This window comes from Saccopteryx leptura, chromosome 3 (assembly GCF_036850995.1).
Source record: "Saccopteryx leptura isolate mSacLep1 chromosome 3, mSacLep1_pri_phased_curated, whole genome shotgun sequence".
NCBI lineage: Eukaryota > Metazoa > Chordata > Mammalia > Chiroptera > Emballonuridae > Saccopteryx > Saccopteryx leptura.
In genome coordinates, this window is record NC_089505.1 from 207875221 (window position 1) to 207893502 (window position 18282).

At 39.5% G+C, this 18282-nt stretch overlaps 1 protein-coding gene across 1 annotated transcript in view; it reads right to left on the reverse strand.

The window, feature by feature from the left end:
- The window catches only part of VTCN1 (V-set domain containing T cell activation inhibitor 1), a 131827-nt gene that overhangs the window by 14307 nt on the left and 99238 nt on the right, over nt 1-18282 (reverse strand). Inside the window, exons 3-4 of the mRNA XM_066377276.1 lie at nt 13965-14312; nt 93-371 (exon numbers count right to left, since the gene is read on the reverse strand). Coding sequence (XP_066233373.1) covers nt 93-371; nt 13965-14312 — 627 coding nt within the window. The remainder of the gene's footprint in view (nt 1-92; nt 372-13964; nt 14313-18282) is intronic.

Genomic DNA, 18282 nt, shown 5'->3' on the forward strand with positions numbered 1-18282 from the left:
TACATATTATATATCTGTTATAGAAATTAGATTTTAATTTAGATTTTACTCTTACCCCAATAAACCCATACAAAAAACATGAAGGCACCCACCTGTCACTCTGATGTCCCCTGTGGCTTTGGCAATGTTGTTCTCAATCATGCAGGAGTATGTGTTGTTGATTGTGATATTGTAGAGTACAGATACAACCTTCATAGTCACATTCTCAGAATCCAGCTCAAAGCTGGTATTGGAGACTTCTGACAAATTGGTTTTCTGATCAACTTGGGATGTCCAGACCACTGTAGGCTGGGGGAACCATCGGGGAGCCTCACATCGAAAGCTGTCTGAGCTGGCATTATAGTCCACATCCATCTCTGGGATACTGAAGGCTGCAGGGTTGAAGGTCAGAAAGAGCAGGTGTCAAGGTCAGAAAGATAGGACAGTATAGCCTTTGAAGTACTAGGTTTTTTAAAAAATATATTTTATTTATTGATTTTTAGAGAGAGGGGAGAGAGAGAGAGAGAGAAAGAGAGAGAGAGAGAGAAGGGGGAGGAGCAGGAAGCATCCACTCCCATGTGTGCCTTGACCAGACAAGCCCAAGGTTTTAAACCAGCAACCTCAGTGTTCCAGGTTGACGCTTTATCCCACTGCTCCACCACAGGTCAGGCCGAAGTACTAGGTTTTAAAGACACAGTAATTTCTGTCATTGAATTAACTGAGTACTTCACTTCCCCAGTGGGCTCTCTGTATATGGCCCATTGTACTGAAGGTACAAATAATGATTTGCTCATGGTATTGTTATACATCACAACTCATTGGCCACTATCACAAATTCCAAATACCTAAGTTCTAGTATAATTGTTATAACATATACATTTCTCCAACTAAGAGGAGTTCCAGTGATTACAAAAGAAGGTTACCCATTAGGGAAATTGAGTATTTTCCCAGGCACTTGTGAAGCTTCCTGGACTTTATGTAGTTTTCTGCCAGGAGGAAATAGTTCAGGTGGGGAGGGAGAGGGAGAAGAAAGAAACAAACAGAGTCACCTGCTCCCAAAGAAATTCCATACACTGGCTTGTCCTCATGAAGGTTTGCTTGGGCCAGGACTGTCCTGCTGTGGCTTCCAGGGGTAGAGACAGGCATTTGTTTTCTTCTAGGATAATTGTCCTCACTGGAGGTGACTGCATTTTGTAATTAAGACTAGCTTCCCCTTCTATCTTGGCAGACATACACTTGTGGAAAATGTTAAGGCCTGAACTTTTTACTCCAAAATGGCTAGATACAATTTCTTAATTTATTTAGTATCTTCCTTTGTCCAAGACTGTGCTGGTGCTAAGTAGCGAAAGCGAAGCCCTTGCTTTGCCCTTAAAGAGCCTGCTGTCAGTGAGGGAGAGGAGACCCGTGCCCAGAGCAGGCAAGAGCAAGCTTCTGTGGGCAACTTAGTGTATATGACACTGAAAAAGTTTACTGAGGGTGTGCCCTGTGCTAGGTGCCAAACTCCAGACATTATTTCATTTGATTCTCATAACAGTCCTAGGGACATCTATTACACTGGGGAACAAAAGTTTTGTTGCATCCACAAAAACACTTGTTCTTACCTAATTTGAGTGTGCTGATCTCAAATCTGACATTAGTTTTTCTCTGTAATCTACAGCTTTTTTACTATTCAAGATTTTAGGTTTTCATCTTATTCTAAAATTTTTAACATTTAGTTTAACATAATGAAATAGAATGTCTTCTTGGGCATCATTTTTGTGAAAATATAATAATTTATATAATGCAGTAAATACACTAACACACTAAAAGATATGATTGCATCAGAATTTGTCCACAATTTCGAAACAGAACATATTAAAACACTTATTTTAATCATAAAATTTGCGCAAAACTTATTTAAATTCTATTCAGGCAAAATTTGCATTTGTAGCTCTTGCATTTGTGTACTTGTTGAGGACAATCTTGTTTGAGGCTCCAGCAGTAGTCTGCTAACAGCTCCAAGATTTTCAGGAAACTTATCAAGATGACTGTTCAGGAAGTGAATCTTAATGCTCATGTTACATCCAATGTCACGGAAAGCCAACAGCATCCTTTGAACCAGAAGTTCATAGTTTTCTGCTTTTTTTGTTGCCAAGGAAGTTCTTTGTAACTGCCACAAAAGACTGCCATGCTGCTATCTCCTCCTTATTCATCTTCCTGGCAAATTCTTTGTCACATATGAGTGCTTGAATTTCAGGTCCATGAATACACCTGCTTTTATCTTCTTGAAAGACAAGGCAGGAAAAGCAGAAATAATATGTTGAAAGCATTCACTTTCTCTATTCAAAGCCTGAACAAACTGCTTCATTAAGCCAAGTTTGATGTGAAGTGGGGGAAAAACTATCCTGTCTCGATTAACTACAGGTTCATTCACAATATTTTGCATCCCTACTTCTGGAGGTTCACATTTCGGCCACTCCTTCTGTGTCCAGTGTTTCTCCCGAGCTCGCTGTCCCACAAACACAGAAAGCAAGGATATTTCATGAAACCTCTCTGTTATCCTAGCAGAAAATTTACCATTTTAAGATCCACACACACAGAGATGATGTCAGAGTAATGGCGCGGTAGGAAGTGATACCAATAAATCTCCCCCAAAATCCAACAAGATCTTCAACCAGAAACAGAAAAGCCTATCCTTGGAGCCTCCAGGTGTTTCGCAATACAGCCGAAGGTATGGTCGAGCGAAAAATTGGCTAAATATATAATCAAACCCCTAAGGAAATAGGGAGTAAGAAATGCTCCGCCTTTCTCACTAACCTAAACAGGGCGGCTTTCACTGGGAACTGAGAATATAGAAGCTAAGGCGGGCAAAGGGGGTGAATAGATCCAGGCCGTGGCACAAACGGCCGAACGAGGCTGTGGCATGGAGATCCAAGCTGAGGAAAAACTGTTCCTGTGGCAACCCGGGCAATACAAGCTAACACTCACGCCAAACCCAGACAAAGAAAGACAAGTGGGGCAACCATTTTCCCCGATTCCCTGGTCGGCGCGCGCAGATAGTGGGTGAGAGATTCCTTCCAAAGCCCTGGGAGTGGGCGCCCGTGTTACCCCACACAGGGGCAGGGTCAGAGCCCTTTGTGTGGGCCGAAAGCGGGATCTCCAGACCGCCCCAGCGCCCTGAAAAAGCCGCACACAGGGCCAGAGCAAGAGCCAATTCCAACGCTGGAACTTTTCTGTGTGGGTGGGGGTTTCACTCAGAGGGTGAGGCAGCTGGCCTGATATCCTGGTCTGCGTGCGCAGATAGTGAGCGAGAGACTCCTCCGAGTGCCTCGGCAGTGTGTGCCCGTGTTATCCCACAGAGGGGCAGAGTCAGGGGCCTTTGTGTGGGCCAAAAGCGGAATCTTGGACCGCCCCAGCACCTTGAAAAAGCCGCGCACGGGGATGGAACGAGAGCCAATTCCAATGCTGGAACTTTTCCGTGCGGGTGGGGGTTTCACTCAGAGTGTGAGACTGCCGGCCTGATATCCTGGTCTGCGTGCACAGATAGTGAGCGAAAGTTTCCTCCAAGCGCCCCGGGAGTGGGCGCCCGCCCGTGTTACCGGACAGAGTGGCAGAGCCAGAGGTCTTTGAGTGGGCGGAAGCCCCGCCTGATTATGCTAGCAGCTCTGACTGACTGAGCCTTACCCAGAGCCCTGTGCTGAGTGGGAATAGAGTGGGGAGTTGCCAGCTCTTTGAGCCTCTTACTATCCAGGCAGAGGCAGCAGCAACCCCATAACTGGATTATCAGGCTACTAATTGAGAAAGGAAAGACTAGGAGAAAGGCTCCAGGAACACAGACCCTCTCACTGGCAGAGCCTATAAATGCTAATGAGCCTCAACTGCCAATGAAACTAAAGCACAATACATGACATCGCCATAGAGACTTATCAACTGCAAACCTCTACCTGAGTGTGCCAAAGGGGCAAAACCGGGGTACAGAGTCACCGACTAGGAAGAGGGAGAGAAAAGAAAACGCAAGAAGATAACCTCTCAAAATCAAGAATAATCCGCAGACTTTATAACCTATCCCATTTTATTATATTTGTTCGTTTGTTTTTCTTATCTTCATTCTTGATATTTTTTTTCCTCCTCCAATTTGGTCATTTAACTCTCTGCCGGTCTTACTCTCTCCTCTCCTTGAACTACACTACCCATAAATGTTACATCTCCCATTATCTTTTCTTTCCTCTTTCTTTCTCTCTATGAGGGTTGCACTCCAAAACCCTTAACTCTCTCTCTCTCTCTCCTCTTAATTTTCTTCTTTTAGTGGTTCCCTCTTTTTTTCTCTCTCTCTCTTTCTTTTCTCCCTCTATATTAGTTTCTTCCTTTCTCCTTTATGTCTCCTCTCATTCAAACCTCAATAACAAACAAATTATCTTATCTGGGACTCAAACTTATGTTTGTGGCATTTTGGGGGGTTTTTACTTCACCTTTTTAACTCACTAGCAGTGCTCCCATCCCTGGCTCTCCATTTTATCTAGTTCTTGTTCCACTAAATATGGTAGTAATTTTTTAATTTGTCCCCCCATTTTCCTGTTTCCCTCTTATTCCTCTCATCATAACTCTTAGTCAACCAACACCTAAAAGCAAATCATTTTATTCTTGACCCAAATATTTTCCTTATTTGCTTTTTGTGGGTCCATACCCCCTTTTTTTTATCTTTTTTCTTTTTTTTTTTTTGCCCCTTTATTACTTCTCCCCAATTCAGGCCCTCCATTACGGGCATTGTTTGTTCTATTTAGTACAATATAATTCACTGTTCACCACAAGATTTTCTCAAGAAAGAGAGGAGAGGAAAAAAGGAGGGGGGGGGAATAATTTTCTTTTTTAAAAAATTTTTATTTTATTTTATTTTTCTTTATTTCATTATTAATTTTTTTAAAAAAGCAACTCTTTTCTATTTTTTATTTTTTTTTAACTTTTTATTCTTTATTAAATCTCATTAATACTATCCACCCTCAGATGCCATTAAGGAAGAGAAAATCGAATATCATGGATACAAAAGAAAGAGAGGTAACACAGCTAGTTGAGGAAAAATCTATGGAGAAAAAATTTAATATATTGGAAACCTTGGAGCTAAATGACAGAGAATTTAAGATAGAAATCCTAAAAATCCTCTGAGATATACAAGAAAACACAGAAAGGCAATTTAGGGAGCTCAGAAAACAACTCAATGAACACAAAAAATATATTTCCAAGGAAATTGAAACTATAAAAACAAATCAAACAGAGATGAAAAACTCAATTCACGAGCTGAAAATGAGGTAACAAGCTTAGCTAATAGAACAGGCCAGATAGAAGAGAGGATTAGTGAAATAGAAGACAAGCAACTTGAGGCACAACAGAGAGAAGAAGACAGAGATTCAAAAATTAAAAAAAAATGAGATAGCCCTACAAGAATTATCTGACTCCATCAAAAAGAATAACATAAGAGGCCCGGCCGGTTGGCTCAGCGGTAGAGTGTCGGCCTGGCATGCAGGGGACCCCGGTTCGATTCCTGGCCAGGGCACATAGGAGAAGTGCCCATTTGCCTCTCAGCCCCCCTTCCTCTCTGTCTCTCTCTTCCCCTCCCGCAGCCAAGGCTCCATTGGAGCAAAGATGGCCCCGGCGCTGGGGATGGCTCCTTGGCCTCTGCCCCAGGCACTAGAGTGGCTCTGGTCATGGCAGAGCGATGCCCTGGAGGGGCAGAGCATCGCCCCCTGGTGGGCAGAGCGTCGCCCCTGGTGGGCATGCCAGGTGGATCCCGGTCGGGTGCATGCGGGAGTCTGTCTGATTGTCTCTCCCCGTTTCCAGCTTCGGAAAAATACAAAAAAAAAAAAAAAAAAAAAGAATAACATAAGAATAATAGGTATATCAGAGGGAGAAGAGAGAGAAAATGGAATGGAGAACATACTCAAACAAATAATAAACGAGAACTTCCCAAGCCTGTGGAAAGAACTAAAGCCTCAAATTCAAGAAGCAAACAGAACTCCGAGTTTTCTTAACCCCAACAAACCTACTCCAAGGCACATCATAACAAAATTGGCACAAACCAACAGCAAAGAAAAAATTCTCAAGGCAGCCAGGGAAAAGAAGAATACAACATATAAAGGAAGGCCCATTAGATTATCATTAGATTTCTCAGCAGAAACTCTACAAGCTAGAAGAGAGTGGACCCCAATATTTAAAGTCCTGAAAGAGAGGAACTTTCAGTCACAAATACTATACCCATCAAAGCTATCCTTCAAATATGAAGGAGAAATAAAAACATTCACAGATACAGAAAAGATGAGGGAATTTATCATCAGAAAACCCCCACTCCAGGAATTACTAAAGGGGGTTCTCCAATCAGATACAAAGAACAAAAAAGAAACAACAAAGCCACATGTAAAAGCTCCAAGAAAAACACAATAAAACCAAATTTAAACTGTGACAACAACAAAAAGAAAGGGGGGGGGACAGGATGGAGATTAACAGTAGCAAAGGATGATGGAGTGCAAAAGTACTCACAAAATAGTGCACTACAATGAAAAGGGTAGGAACCCTTTTCATTACTTAAAGGTAACCACCATTGAAAAAACCACCACAGAAGCACATGAGATAAAAAAGACAGCAACAGAGAAAAGATGTATGGAATACAACCAAATAAAAACAAAAGATAGAAAAATGAAAGAGAAGGATCAAACAAGACACAAAACTAACAGAAAGCAATCTATAAAATGGCAATAGGGAACTCACAAGTGTCAATAATTACACTATATGTAAATGGGTTAAACTCACCAATAAAAAGACACAGAGTAGCAGAATGGATTAAAAAAGAAAATCCAACTGTATGCTGCCTACAGGAAACTCATTTAAGTAACAAGGATAAAAACAAATTCAAAGTGAAAGGCTGGAAAACAATACTCCAAGCAAATAACATCCAAAAAAAAAGCAGGCGTAGCAATACTCATATCTGATAATGCTGACTACAAGACAGCAAAAGTACTCAGAGACAAAAATGGCCATTTCATAATGGCTAAGGGGACACTGAATCAAGAAGACATAACAATTCTTAATATATATGCACCAAACAAAGGAGCACCAAAATATATAAGACAGCTACTTATTGACCTTAAAACAAAAACTGACAAAAATACAATCATACTTGGAGACCTCAATACACCACTGACGGCTCTAGATAGGTCATCCAAACAGAGAATCAACAAAGATATAGTGGCCTTAAACAAAACACTAGAGCACCTGGATATGATAGACATCTACAGGACATTTCATCCCAAAGTGACTGAGTATACATTTTTCTCCAGTGTACATGGATCATTCTCAAGAATTGACCATATGTTGGGCCACAAAAACAACATCAGCAAATTCAGAAAAATCGAAGTTGTACCAAGCATATTTTCTGATCATAAAGCCTTGAAACTAGAATTCAACTGCAAAAAAGAGGAAAAAAATCCCACAAAAATGTGGAAACTAAACAACATACTTTTAAAAAATGAATGGGTCAAAGAAGAAATAAGTGCAGAGATCAAAAGATATATACAGACTAATGAAAATGACAATACAACATATCAGAATCTATGGGATGCAGCAAAAGCAGTGATAAGAGGGAAGTTCATATCAATTCAGGCATATATGAACAAACAAGAGAGAGCCCAAGTGAACCACTTAACTTCACACCTTAAGGAATTAGAAAAAGAAGAACAAAGAAAACCCAAAACCAGCCGAAGAAAGGAGATAATAAAAATCAGAGCAGAAATAAATGAATTAGAGAACAGAAAAACTATAGAAAAAATTAATAGAACAAGGAGCTGGTTCTTTGAAAAGATCAACAAAATTGACAAACCCTTGGCAAGACTTACCAAGGAAAAAAGAGAAAGAACTCATATAAACAAAATCCAAAATGAAAGAGGAGAAATCACCACGGACACCATAGATATATAAAGAATTAGTGTAGAATACTATGAAAAACTTTATGCCACTAAATTCAACAACCTAGAAGAAATGGATAAATTTCTAGAACAATACAACCTCCCTAGACTGAGTCATGAAGAAGCAGAAAGCCTAAACAGACCTATTAGTAGATAAGAAATAGAAAAAAACATTAAAAACCTCCCCAAAAATAAAAGTCCAGGCCCTGACGGCTATACCAGCGAATTTTATCAAACATTCAAAGAAGACTTGGTTCCTATTCTACTCAAAGTCTTCCAAAAAATTGAAGAAGAAGCAATACTTCCAAACACATTTTATGAGGCCAACATAACCCTCATACCAAAACCAGGCAAAGATGGCACAAAAAAAGAAAACTACAGACCAATATCTCTAATGAATACAGATGATAAAATACTAAACAAAATACTAGCAAATCGAATACAACAACATATTAAAAAAATAATACATCATGATCAAGTGGGATTCTTCCCAGAATCTCAAGGATGGTTCAACATACGTAAAACGGTTAACGTAATACATCATATCAACAAAACAAAGAACAAAAACCACATGATCTTATCAATAGATGCAGAAAAGGCTTTTTGATAAAATACAACACAATTTTATGTTTAAGACTCTAAACAAAATGGGTATAGAAGGAAAATATCTCAACATGATAAAGGCCATATATAATAAACCATCAGCTAACATCATATTAAATGGCACTAAACTGAAGGCTTTCCTCCTTAAATCAGGAACAAGACAGGGTTGTCCACTCTCTGCACTCTTATTTAATGTGGTAGTAGAGGTTCTAGCCAGAGCAATCAGACAAGACAAAGAAATAAAAGGCATCCATATTGGAAAAGAAGAAGTAAAGGTATCACTTTTTGCAGATGATATGATCCTATACATCGAAAACCCCAAAGATTCCACAAAAAGACTACTAGAAACAATAAGCCAATACAGTAAGGTCGCAGGATACAAAATTAACATACAGAAGTCAATAACCTTTCTATATGTCAACAATGAAACATTTGAGAACGAACTCAAAAGAACAATCCCCTTCACGTTTGCAACAAAAAAAATAAAATACTTAGGAATAAACATAACAAGGAATGTAAAGGACTTATACAATGAAAACTATAAACCATTGTTAAGGGAAATTGAAAAACATATAATGAGATGAAAGAATATACCTTGTTCTTGGTTAGGAAGAATAAATATAATCAAAATGGCCATATTACCCAAAGCAATATACAAATTTAATGCAATTCCCATCAAACTTCCAATGACGTTTTTTAAAGAAATAGAGCAAAAAATCATCAGATTTATATGGAACTATAAAAAACCCCGAATAGCCAAAGCAATCCTAAAGAAAAAGAATGAAGCTGGGGGCATTACAATACCTGACTTCAAACTCTATTATAGGGCCATGACAATCAAAACAGCATGGTATTGGCAGAAAAATAGACACTCAGACCAATGGAACAGAATAGATAGTCCAGAAATAAAACCACATATATATAGTCAAATAATTTTTGATAAAGGGGCCAACAACACACAATGGAGAAAAGAAAGCCTCTTCAATATATGGTGCTGGGAAAACTGGAAAGCCACATGCAAAAGAATGAAACTGGACTACAGTTTGTCCCCCTGTACTAAAATTAACTCAAAATGGATCAAAGATCTAAACATAAGACCTGAAACAATTAAGTACATAGAAGAAGACATAGGTACTAAACTCATGGACCTGGGTTTTAAAGAGCATTTTATGAATTTGACTCCACAGGCAAGAGAAGTGAAGGCAAAAATTAATGAATGGGACTACATCAGACTAAGAAGTTTTTGCTCAGCAAGAGAAACTGATAACAAAATAAACAGAAAGCCAACTAAATGGGAAATGATATTTTCAAACAACTGCTCAGATAAGGGCCTAATATCCAAAATATACAAAGAACTCATAAAACTCGACAACAAACAAACAAACAATCCAATAAAAAAAATGGGAAGAGGACATGAACAGACACTTCTCCCAGGAAGAAATACAAATGGCCAACAGATATATGAAAAGATGCTCATCTTCTTTAGTTATTAGAGAAATGCAAATCAAAACGGCAATGAGATACCACCTCACACCTGTTAGATTAGCTATTATTAATAAGGCAGGTAATAGCAAATGTTGGAGAGGCTGTGGAGAAAAAGGAACCTTCATCTACTGTTGGTGGGAATGTAAAGTAGTACAACCATTATGGAAGAAAGTATGGTGGTTCCTCAAAAAACTGAAAATAGAACTATCTTATGACCCAGCAATCCCTCTACTGGGTATATACCCCCAAAACTCAGAAACATTGATACATAAAGACACATGCAGCCCCATGTTCATTGCAGCATTGTTCACAGTGGCCAGGACATGGAAACAACCAAAAAGCCCGTCAATAGATGACTGGATAAAGAAGATGTGGCACATATACACTATGGAATACTACTCAGCCATAAGAAATGATGACATCAGATCATTTACAGCAAAATGGTGGGATCTTGATAACATTATACGGAGTGAAATAAGTAAATCAGAAAAAACCAGGAACTGCATTATTTCATACGTAGGTGGGACATAAAAGTGAAACTGAGAGACATTGATAAGAGTGTGGTGGTTACAAGGGGAGGGGGGAGAGGGAGAGGCAAAGGGGGAGGGGGAGGGGCACAAAGAAAACTAGATAGAAGGTGACAGAGGACAATCTGACTTTGGGTGATGGGTATGCAACATAATTAAACGACAAGATAACCTGGACTTGTTATCTTTGAATATATGTATCCTGATTTATTGATGTCGCCCCATTAAAAAAGTAAAATTAAAAAAAAAAAAGATCCACACAAATGATCCAGTTTTGCTCCTCATACTTCAGATAATCGAGAACAATTTTTATGTCATTCTTACTAAGTCATTCAATTCGGGTTGGCTAAAACTGCTGAGGGGTTGATGACTACTTGGCATCAGAAGAAGACCCTTCAGATTCTACAACCATTTCCTCATGCATCTTATCAAAATACACATGATCACCATGTTCACTTTCTTCGTCCTTAGAAGAAATAAAACCATTGAAAACTGGAACCAGGAGTGTCTCAGAGTGTGGGGATAGGTCATATTGCTGAAGGAATATTAGGATATGTGATCATATGCCGTTTTTTCTTGCCAATGCCCTTTGTATGGATCAGACAGAAATAATAGTCACTGCTGTGGTCCTTAAGTACACGCCAAACCATGGGAATACCAAAAGACATTCCTTTGCGTTTTCTTTTGTCCAGTCACAAAGCATTTCCTCACAATTATGACACACAATATGAGGAGCCCAATTCTTGTCTTGATCACCAAGGGGAACTTGAAAATAGGCAATATATGCACATATCACAAATGATGAAATATTGCGCTTTTGACATTGAAGTGTGTAACAGCCACATATATAACAGAAGGTGTCAGGACTATTCTTACATTACGCCTACTCAAAGAAGCCATGATTCAGTCTTAAAACAAAATAAGAGGGTGTTTTTATCAGATAATAATTTTTTACATTTAAAAACAACTACAATTATTAAAACATTACAATTGTAAAACATTAATTGCCTTGTGGTTATGTTCAATCCAAGAGTCATTGCCCTTTAACTCCAATTTAAAACCCAATGCATGCCATTTACTGTAACAAAAAGAAATTAAAATTGCATAAAAACTAGAGCATGCACCCAAAAACGGATTTCAGATTTGGAATCAGTGATGCAGAAGTATATAGAAACAGTTCTAAAATTTCATGCAACAGAAAATGAAAAAAAATTGTTCCCCAGTGTTATTGTCCCCATAAAAAAATAAGGTTTTAATTTTGGAATTATTTTAGATTTGTAGAAAAATTACCAAGATGATAGGGAGCTCTTGTGACTTCTCACCTAGTTTTCCCTAATGTTAGCATCTTTAATGACCATGCTGCATTTGTCAAAACTGAGAAACCATTATTGGTCCACTATTAACTAAACTCCAGACTTTATTTTTATTTTACCATTTTGTCCATTAATGTCCCTTTTCTGTCCCAGGATCCCATCCAGGGCACCACATTGCATTTATCTGTCACATCTTTTTAGGTTCCTCTGGCCTGTGACAATTTCTCGGTCTTTCCATATTTTTCATGATCTTGACAGTTTTGAGGAGTACTGTTCAGGTATTTTGAGGCTGTCCCTCTATTGTAATTTGTCTGATGTTTCTCTCATGATTAGTCTGAAGTTATGGGTTTTGGAGAGCAACACAATAGGAGGTCAAGTGCATTTGTCATCATATCACATCAGAAAGTACATGCTATCCACATGCCTATTGATGATATCAGCTTTGATCACCTTGCTGAGGCAGTGTTTGCCAGGTTATTTGAAAGCTGGACTTCACCACCCCAAGTGTGGTGAGGTTGGGTGGGGGAGAGGAAAGTACTAAGCTCTACCTCCTGGAAGGGGAGAGATCTAAATACGTTACTTGGAATTTATCTGCAAAAATTTGTTTCATCTGTCTTATATTTATATAAGTATTGGTTCACTTATATTTTATACTTAGAGTTATAATTTAATACTATATTGTTTATTTTGTTGTTCAGGTTGTTTCAGTTTTGCCACTGGAAGACCTTTCAATCGGCTCCAGTGTCCCTTTGATATGACCATATTAATCCCCAATCTATGATGAGGAAAGTGAGTCTCACTCAGGGAGATTGCCTTGCTCAGGCCATTGTGTTTGCCCAGCTCTGGCTCTAGACCTATGTTTCCAACCATTATATACACATGTTATGAGGCATCCAAGAAAGGCCTGTGCGGACTTGCGTAGGCTAGGAGACCTCAGGATACTTTCTACCTATCCTTCAAGAGGGACTTTCCTATCCCTTCCATTCCTACGCATTGGATCTCATCTCTCCCTTCCTCAGAATACCCAAATCACTCCATCTATACTTCTCTTAAAGAATTTGATACACTCAACCAAATATTATAAATATTTATGTATTTTTCTCATCTCTGCCCCAACCCTCAGCTCTATAAGCTCTACACTATGAGCTCTTCAAGAGGAGGGACAATCATTCTTTTATTCTTTTACTTTTATTTTTAAGGTTAGAATAAGGGAGATAGTGAGGCAGACTCCCACATGCGCTGCAACTGGGATTCACCCAGCAATCCCATCTGGGGCCAATGTTTGAGTACCGAGCTAATATTTAGCACCTGAGGCTGATGTACTCAGAAAAACTGAGCTGTCCTCAGCACCTAGGGCCACACAGCAACTAACTGAGCCACTTGCTGTGGGAGGAGAAGTGGGAGAGAATATGGAGAGGGAGAGGGAGGGGGAGAGAAGCAGGTGATTGCTTCTTCTGTGTGCCCTGACCGGGAATCAAACCTGGGAAGTACATATGCCAAGCTGACACTCTATCCACTGAGTCACTGGCCAGGGACCATCTTTGTTTTCTTAATTATCATTTTACTCCTTATAGTATCTATCTAAGTCCCTTGTTCTTAAATTCAGAAAACATACATTGAAATAAGTTGGTAAGGGAGGGTGGATTTCATTGGGGGGAGGATTAATTAGTTTATAGAATGATATTGTTTTGTTTAATTACCTTTGAACTTCTCCTATAATGAGTTCCATTGTCATGTATCCCTGGAGGTACTGAGTCCAGACTTGGGCTAGGGCCTACTTAGTATAGAAATGTCTCAGGCCAGATTAGAGGCTTCTTTTCTTCGTAATACTAGAGGCTACACTAAGAGAAACTGTATATATTTTGGCAAAATATTTCAGGGAATATACGTGAAAATTCAGAAGAAACTAGAGTCCAGAAAAAAAGATTTTAAGACCTAATATTAAGTGGGCTACTTTTGGAGTTGCTGTGGATCTTGGATAGCAAGGATGGCTACTTACAGACTTTGCGGGTCTTACCTGATATTAGTCACTCATGAGCATAATAGCATGATATTTTATCAGCTAACCATGCTCTTTAGCCTCAACTATCTTTTGGTACTTTCTTTCCCTATGTCTAAAAATAACTTACCTCCAGTTTTATACTCAAGGTTCGCATTCCCCGTGCCTTTAGAAGTGACAATGTGACATTTATAGGTGCCAGCGTCTATGAGTTGCACATTTTTTAGCCTCAGAGAAGCATTGCCAACTCTCACTTGCTCAGCAAACACTGCTGTCCGGCCTCGGAACATTTCATTCTGGTCTGACAGGTCGTCTCTGCCTTCTTTGAACTTGTGGACCAAGCCAATGACGCCTTCTTTTAGCCACTGTATCACGACATCAGAAAGTTTGATGTCAGGCTCAAAAGTGCAGCTCAGGATGCCATCCTCCCCGATGTTCCCAGCTGAGGTGAGAGTAGTGACTGTGATGGAGTGTGTCCCTGCAGTTCAGGAAGCAAGGGTCAGTGCCAAGGGGAGCTTGGAACTTCTCCAACCAAACCCTTCATTAATAAAAGCCAAACAGACACTGTAATAAATTAGAAATATAGAAGAACAGGAGAGGTATAAAAAAGAAGACACAAGAGGACTAGAAAGAACAGGAAGACAAGATAGCTACAGTGGATCTGCCATCCACAGTAGCTTCTTGAGACCAAGCAACCAAATCCGTGAGAGACAATAAGAGGAAAAAATATTGGACTTGTGATTTGAAGATGAAAATTCAAGTTCCTTAGTGTCTGTGTGACCTTGAATAAGTCATGTAACTTCTCTAAATCTCTTAAAAATGAAGTTAATGATATCTGTCTTACCTACCTTAAAGGGTTCCTGTGAAGATCAAATCAAATGATTATAAACTTGATTTGCAAACCATGATTACACATATAAGGTATTGTTATTCTTAGTTAACCCAAAGTGGTACAGAAGTGAAACCTCGTGTTAACTAAACATGACTAGTAATTCTGAAGAATGTTAAATTCCAAAGTTCTGTTACTTTTATCTCCTCTCCATTTGAATGATGGAGAAACTAGGGCATAGAGAAGAACAGTGATTTGGTAAAGGTCATAGTGCTAGCTATGGCATAACGAAGAATGGCTTTTAATCAAAGTATTTTTTGGCCTAAGATAGAAGACAGCCCTCCTCTCCAAACATACCATCAGTAGAATATTGTTCATGTGCCAGCGGTGTCCACTGCCTCTTCCCCACATGCCCAGCCTAGCCCACCAGTCTAGGCAGGACTGACAGCTGTTCTTTCTGCACTGAGTGCTGCTGCCTGGGGTGCCTACAGGACCGATGTCATGAACTGAGACTTTGTAGAGGCTCCTTCTGAGGTTTGTATGTGAAGCCAAGGAGAGGATAAGTCTTTGAGCCCGAGAGGAGAGTGGGCCAGACACAAAAAAGTATAGGGATGACCATGAAAGAAAGCTGAAGAGCTTGCCCATCCCCAGAGCTATCTTAGATCTTGGGGGTTTTCAGGTCTGGTTTCCATCCCAATCTCAGGATCCTTTAAACAAACACCTTATATTAAAATGTTCTTCACTGACCTCTCTTCCTTACAGTGAAAAACTGGGGGTTAAGCACTTATCAGCTTCCTTATCCCTTTGAGTAGTACGAATGTTCATGTACGTCCTGTGCCTCTTGACCATCTAGAGTAACTGGAACTAATTTTATTTTTTGAAAAAAAGCTTACTCCTGGTGGTCAGTGAGCATGGAAAAGAAAAACTCACTACTCAAAGGGTTATTGGTACTCCTTCCTGTCTTCCTCCATCCAATATATTTTACATGTGTTCATCTTATAAGTAGAGCTTAAAGAACAATCTGAACATGTTAGTTTTCTAATCACTAATCTTCTGTGGCTCCCAAGCATTGTGGAGTAAGGTTAAGACTATGCAGCATGGCCTTCAGATCTAAATACTACATGGTATGTAGGAAATGCCCATTGGTATTAACTCTTATTTTGACCTTTCCAGCCTCATTTCCCACTACATTCTTTCATAGTCTATATTGTCTATTCATATTAAGTGATTTATTGATTTTTCTGTTTTCAGTGGAAAAATACATGAGTAAAGCATACTTAGTATTTTTTCAAGGATATTTTCCATGCTAGTATTTTCCATAAGGATATTCTCTCTTGCCTCTTCTAGCCCGTTAGAGGTTGGAATTACCAAATTGGGTCTTAGGCCTTTATAAAGTAGTTGAAGGTAATGGATAAGGGACAGAACTGGAGAAGCTAAGCTAAATGGATTTTTATTAGAACAGAGAGCTACTGATGGAAGAAAAATTATAAGTAAAAAATCCAGAGGAAACACATGTGCATAGGCTGGGTTGGGAGGACATTCGGAGGCTTTAGAGTGTGGGAAGAGAGGCTGGAGCTGCTGCCATGCATGGCCATTCGTGGGGAGGTTCGGGAGAGGAATTATAAAAGAGGATAGAGTGAAGTTTTGCTGTGTAATACAAATGCAACACACCCTGCACTCAACCTTGGCATTTTCTTGAACACTGCGTTTAAAGATTTAATTTGTTTTCAGTTATTTTTAACTTGGCAGACTGATCTAAGACATACCAGGCTATGTCTTACATACTGGTTATACAATTATAGTTTCACACCCCTGTTCATCTTGCACCTACAATTTCTAGCCCCTCCTTTATCACCAGTTATCCAGATTCTGCTAATATTCATGGCTGCTCAGATGGCAGCCCTCTCAAGAAACCTCCTCTTGGTCTACTGAGACCAAATGAACAGATTCTCCCTTTGCTCTCCCAGACATTTTCCTTCGCCTTTGTCACAGCAGGTGCCTCCCTCTACCTTGTCTCCAGTCTATCAGTGGCACATTTTTTGTAAGTTCTTCAAGGGCAGAAGCTGTTTCAATGATATTTGTAATTCCTATAATGCTGTGATGATTATTTTTATCTGTCAACTTTACTGGGCCACAGGATGCTCAGACATTTTGTCAACTATTTTGAGCATCTCTGTGAAGATGTTTCTGGATGAGGTTAATATTTGAATAAGTAAACGGGGTAAAGCAGATCACCCTCCCTTTGAGGGAAGTCTAGAGATGGGACTTCCCGGCTTCTAGAACTGTGAGAAAATAAATTTCTATTGTGTAACCCACCAGGTCCATGGTATTTTGTTATGGCAGCTTGAGCAAATCAAGACAAGTGCCTAGTGCTATGTTTTTTATAGAGAGAAGTAGTATTTGTTGAGTGAATGAATAAATGAATGAATGAATGAATGGAAGTCAGTAGAAAGCAAGGGACTGTTTAATGGTTCTATCCTAAAATGGTTATAGGCGTGAGGAACATTTGGCAGGATTACCACATCTAAATTTGGGGGAAATGTGAGTCAGTAAAAAAGGTGGCAATGAAGATACACAGAGATTCTCAAAAAAATTAGGAAGCAAATGTAACTATGTTAGAGCAGGGGTACATTTATAAAGTGCCATTAAAGTTTATTTGAAAAATTACTTTTCAGAAAAAACACATAATTAGCACAGTTAGTGGAGAGAATGAGATGGTAATGACATATCTTAGTTGGGTAATTATGCTACCAAATTAACTGTAATGTGTTGGCCATGAGTCCACAGGTAGAGGATTTGTTGAAATAGCTCTCGGAGAACTCACTGAGTAAAACTAGGCAGCTGTGGAGTGCTCCAGGGACACGCTGCCAGCTCAGGCCATTTGAGGCTCCATTCAAGAAGTGGCAGATGGAGTGGGTGTAATGTTGTAAATCTCACCCTCCCCATATCAAATCAAGAGGAGGAATAAAGGGCAGTGAGATCTTAGAAAAACCATGAGGACCAAACATTGCTTTGTACCCAGAAAGCAATTAATAAATACTTACTTGTTAGGTGAATAAATGATGATTAAACGTGGTAAAATAAAATTTAACGCACAATCAACAGCATATAAACATTGCTTCTCATATAAAGAAATCTGTATACAAACTTGCAGACAAAGATTGGCTCAAGGAGCTATGGTCTAGCAAACAGACTGGTCTGATAGGACACTCCAGGCCTCTCTACAACCAGGGGCTCCTAGGTGACTGGTGAGCCAAAGGGCTCTTGGAGATGAATTAAAAGCAGCTATCTATTAATATAGAATTGTTCATTTAAACAGGCACAGATTGTAAGAATTTTATTGGCCTCTGAGATCCCATCAAACCCCTTTAAAGTTGGAAAATGCAGTCACTTACTGAACATGAATTCTCCAGCTGGTGAGAGTCGTTCCTCCCACATCCTTGGTCTGCAGGGAAGAGGAGCTGGGGGGGGGGGGGGAGGTGAAGCCGGATGGTCTGTGCTCACACAACTCACTTAGGGCAGGCGCTATTCAGCTGCCCTCTGACATAGGAGCATACATCTCTCTGAAAGTGTGGTTACAGGTAACACAGGGCAAGAATTCTTTACAGAAACTCATTCT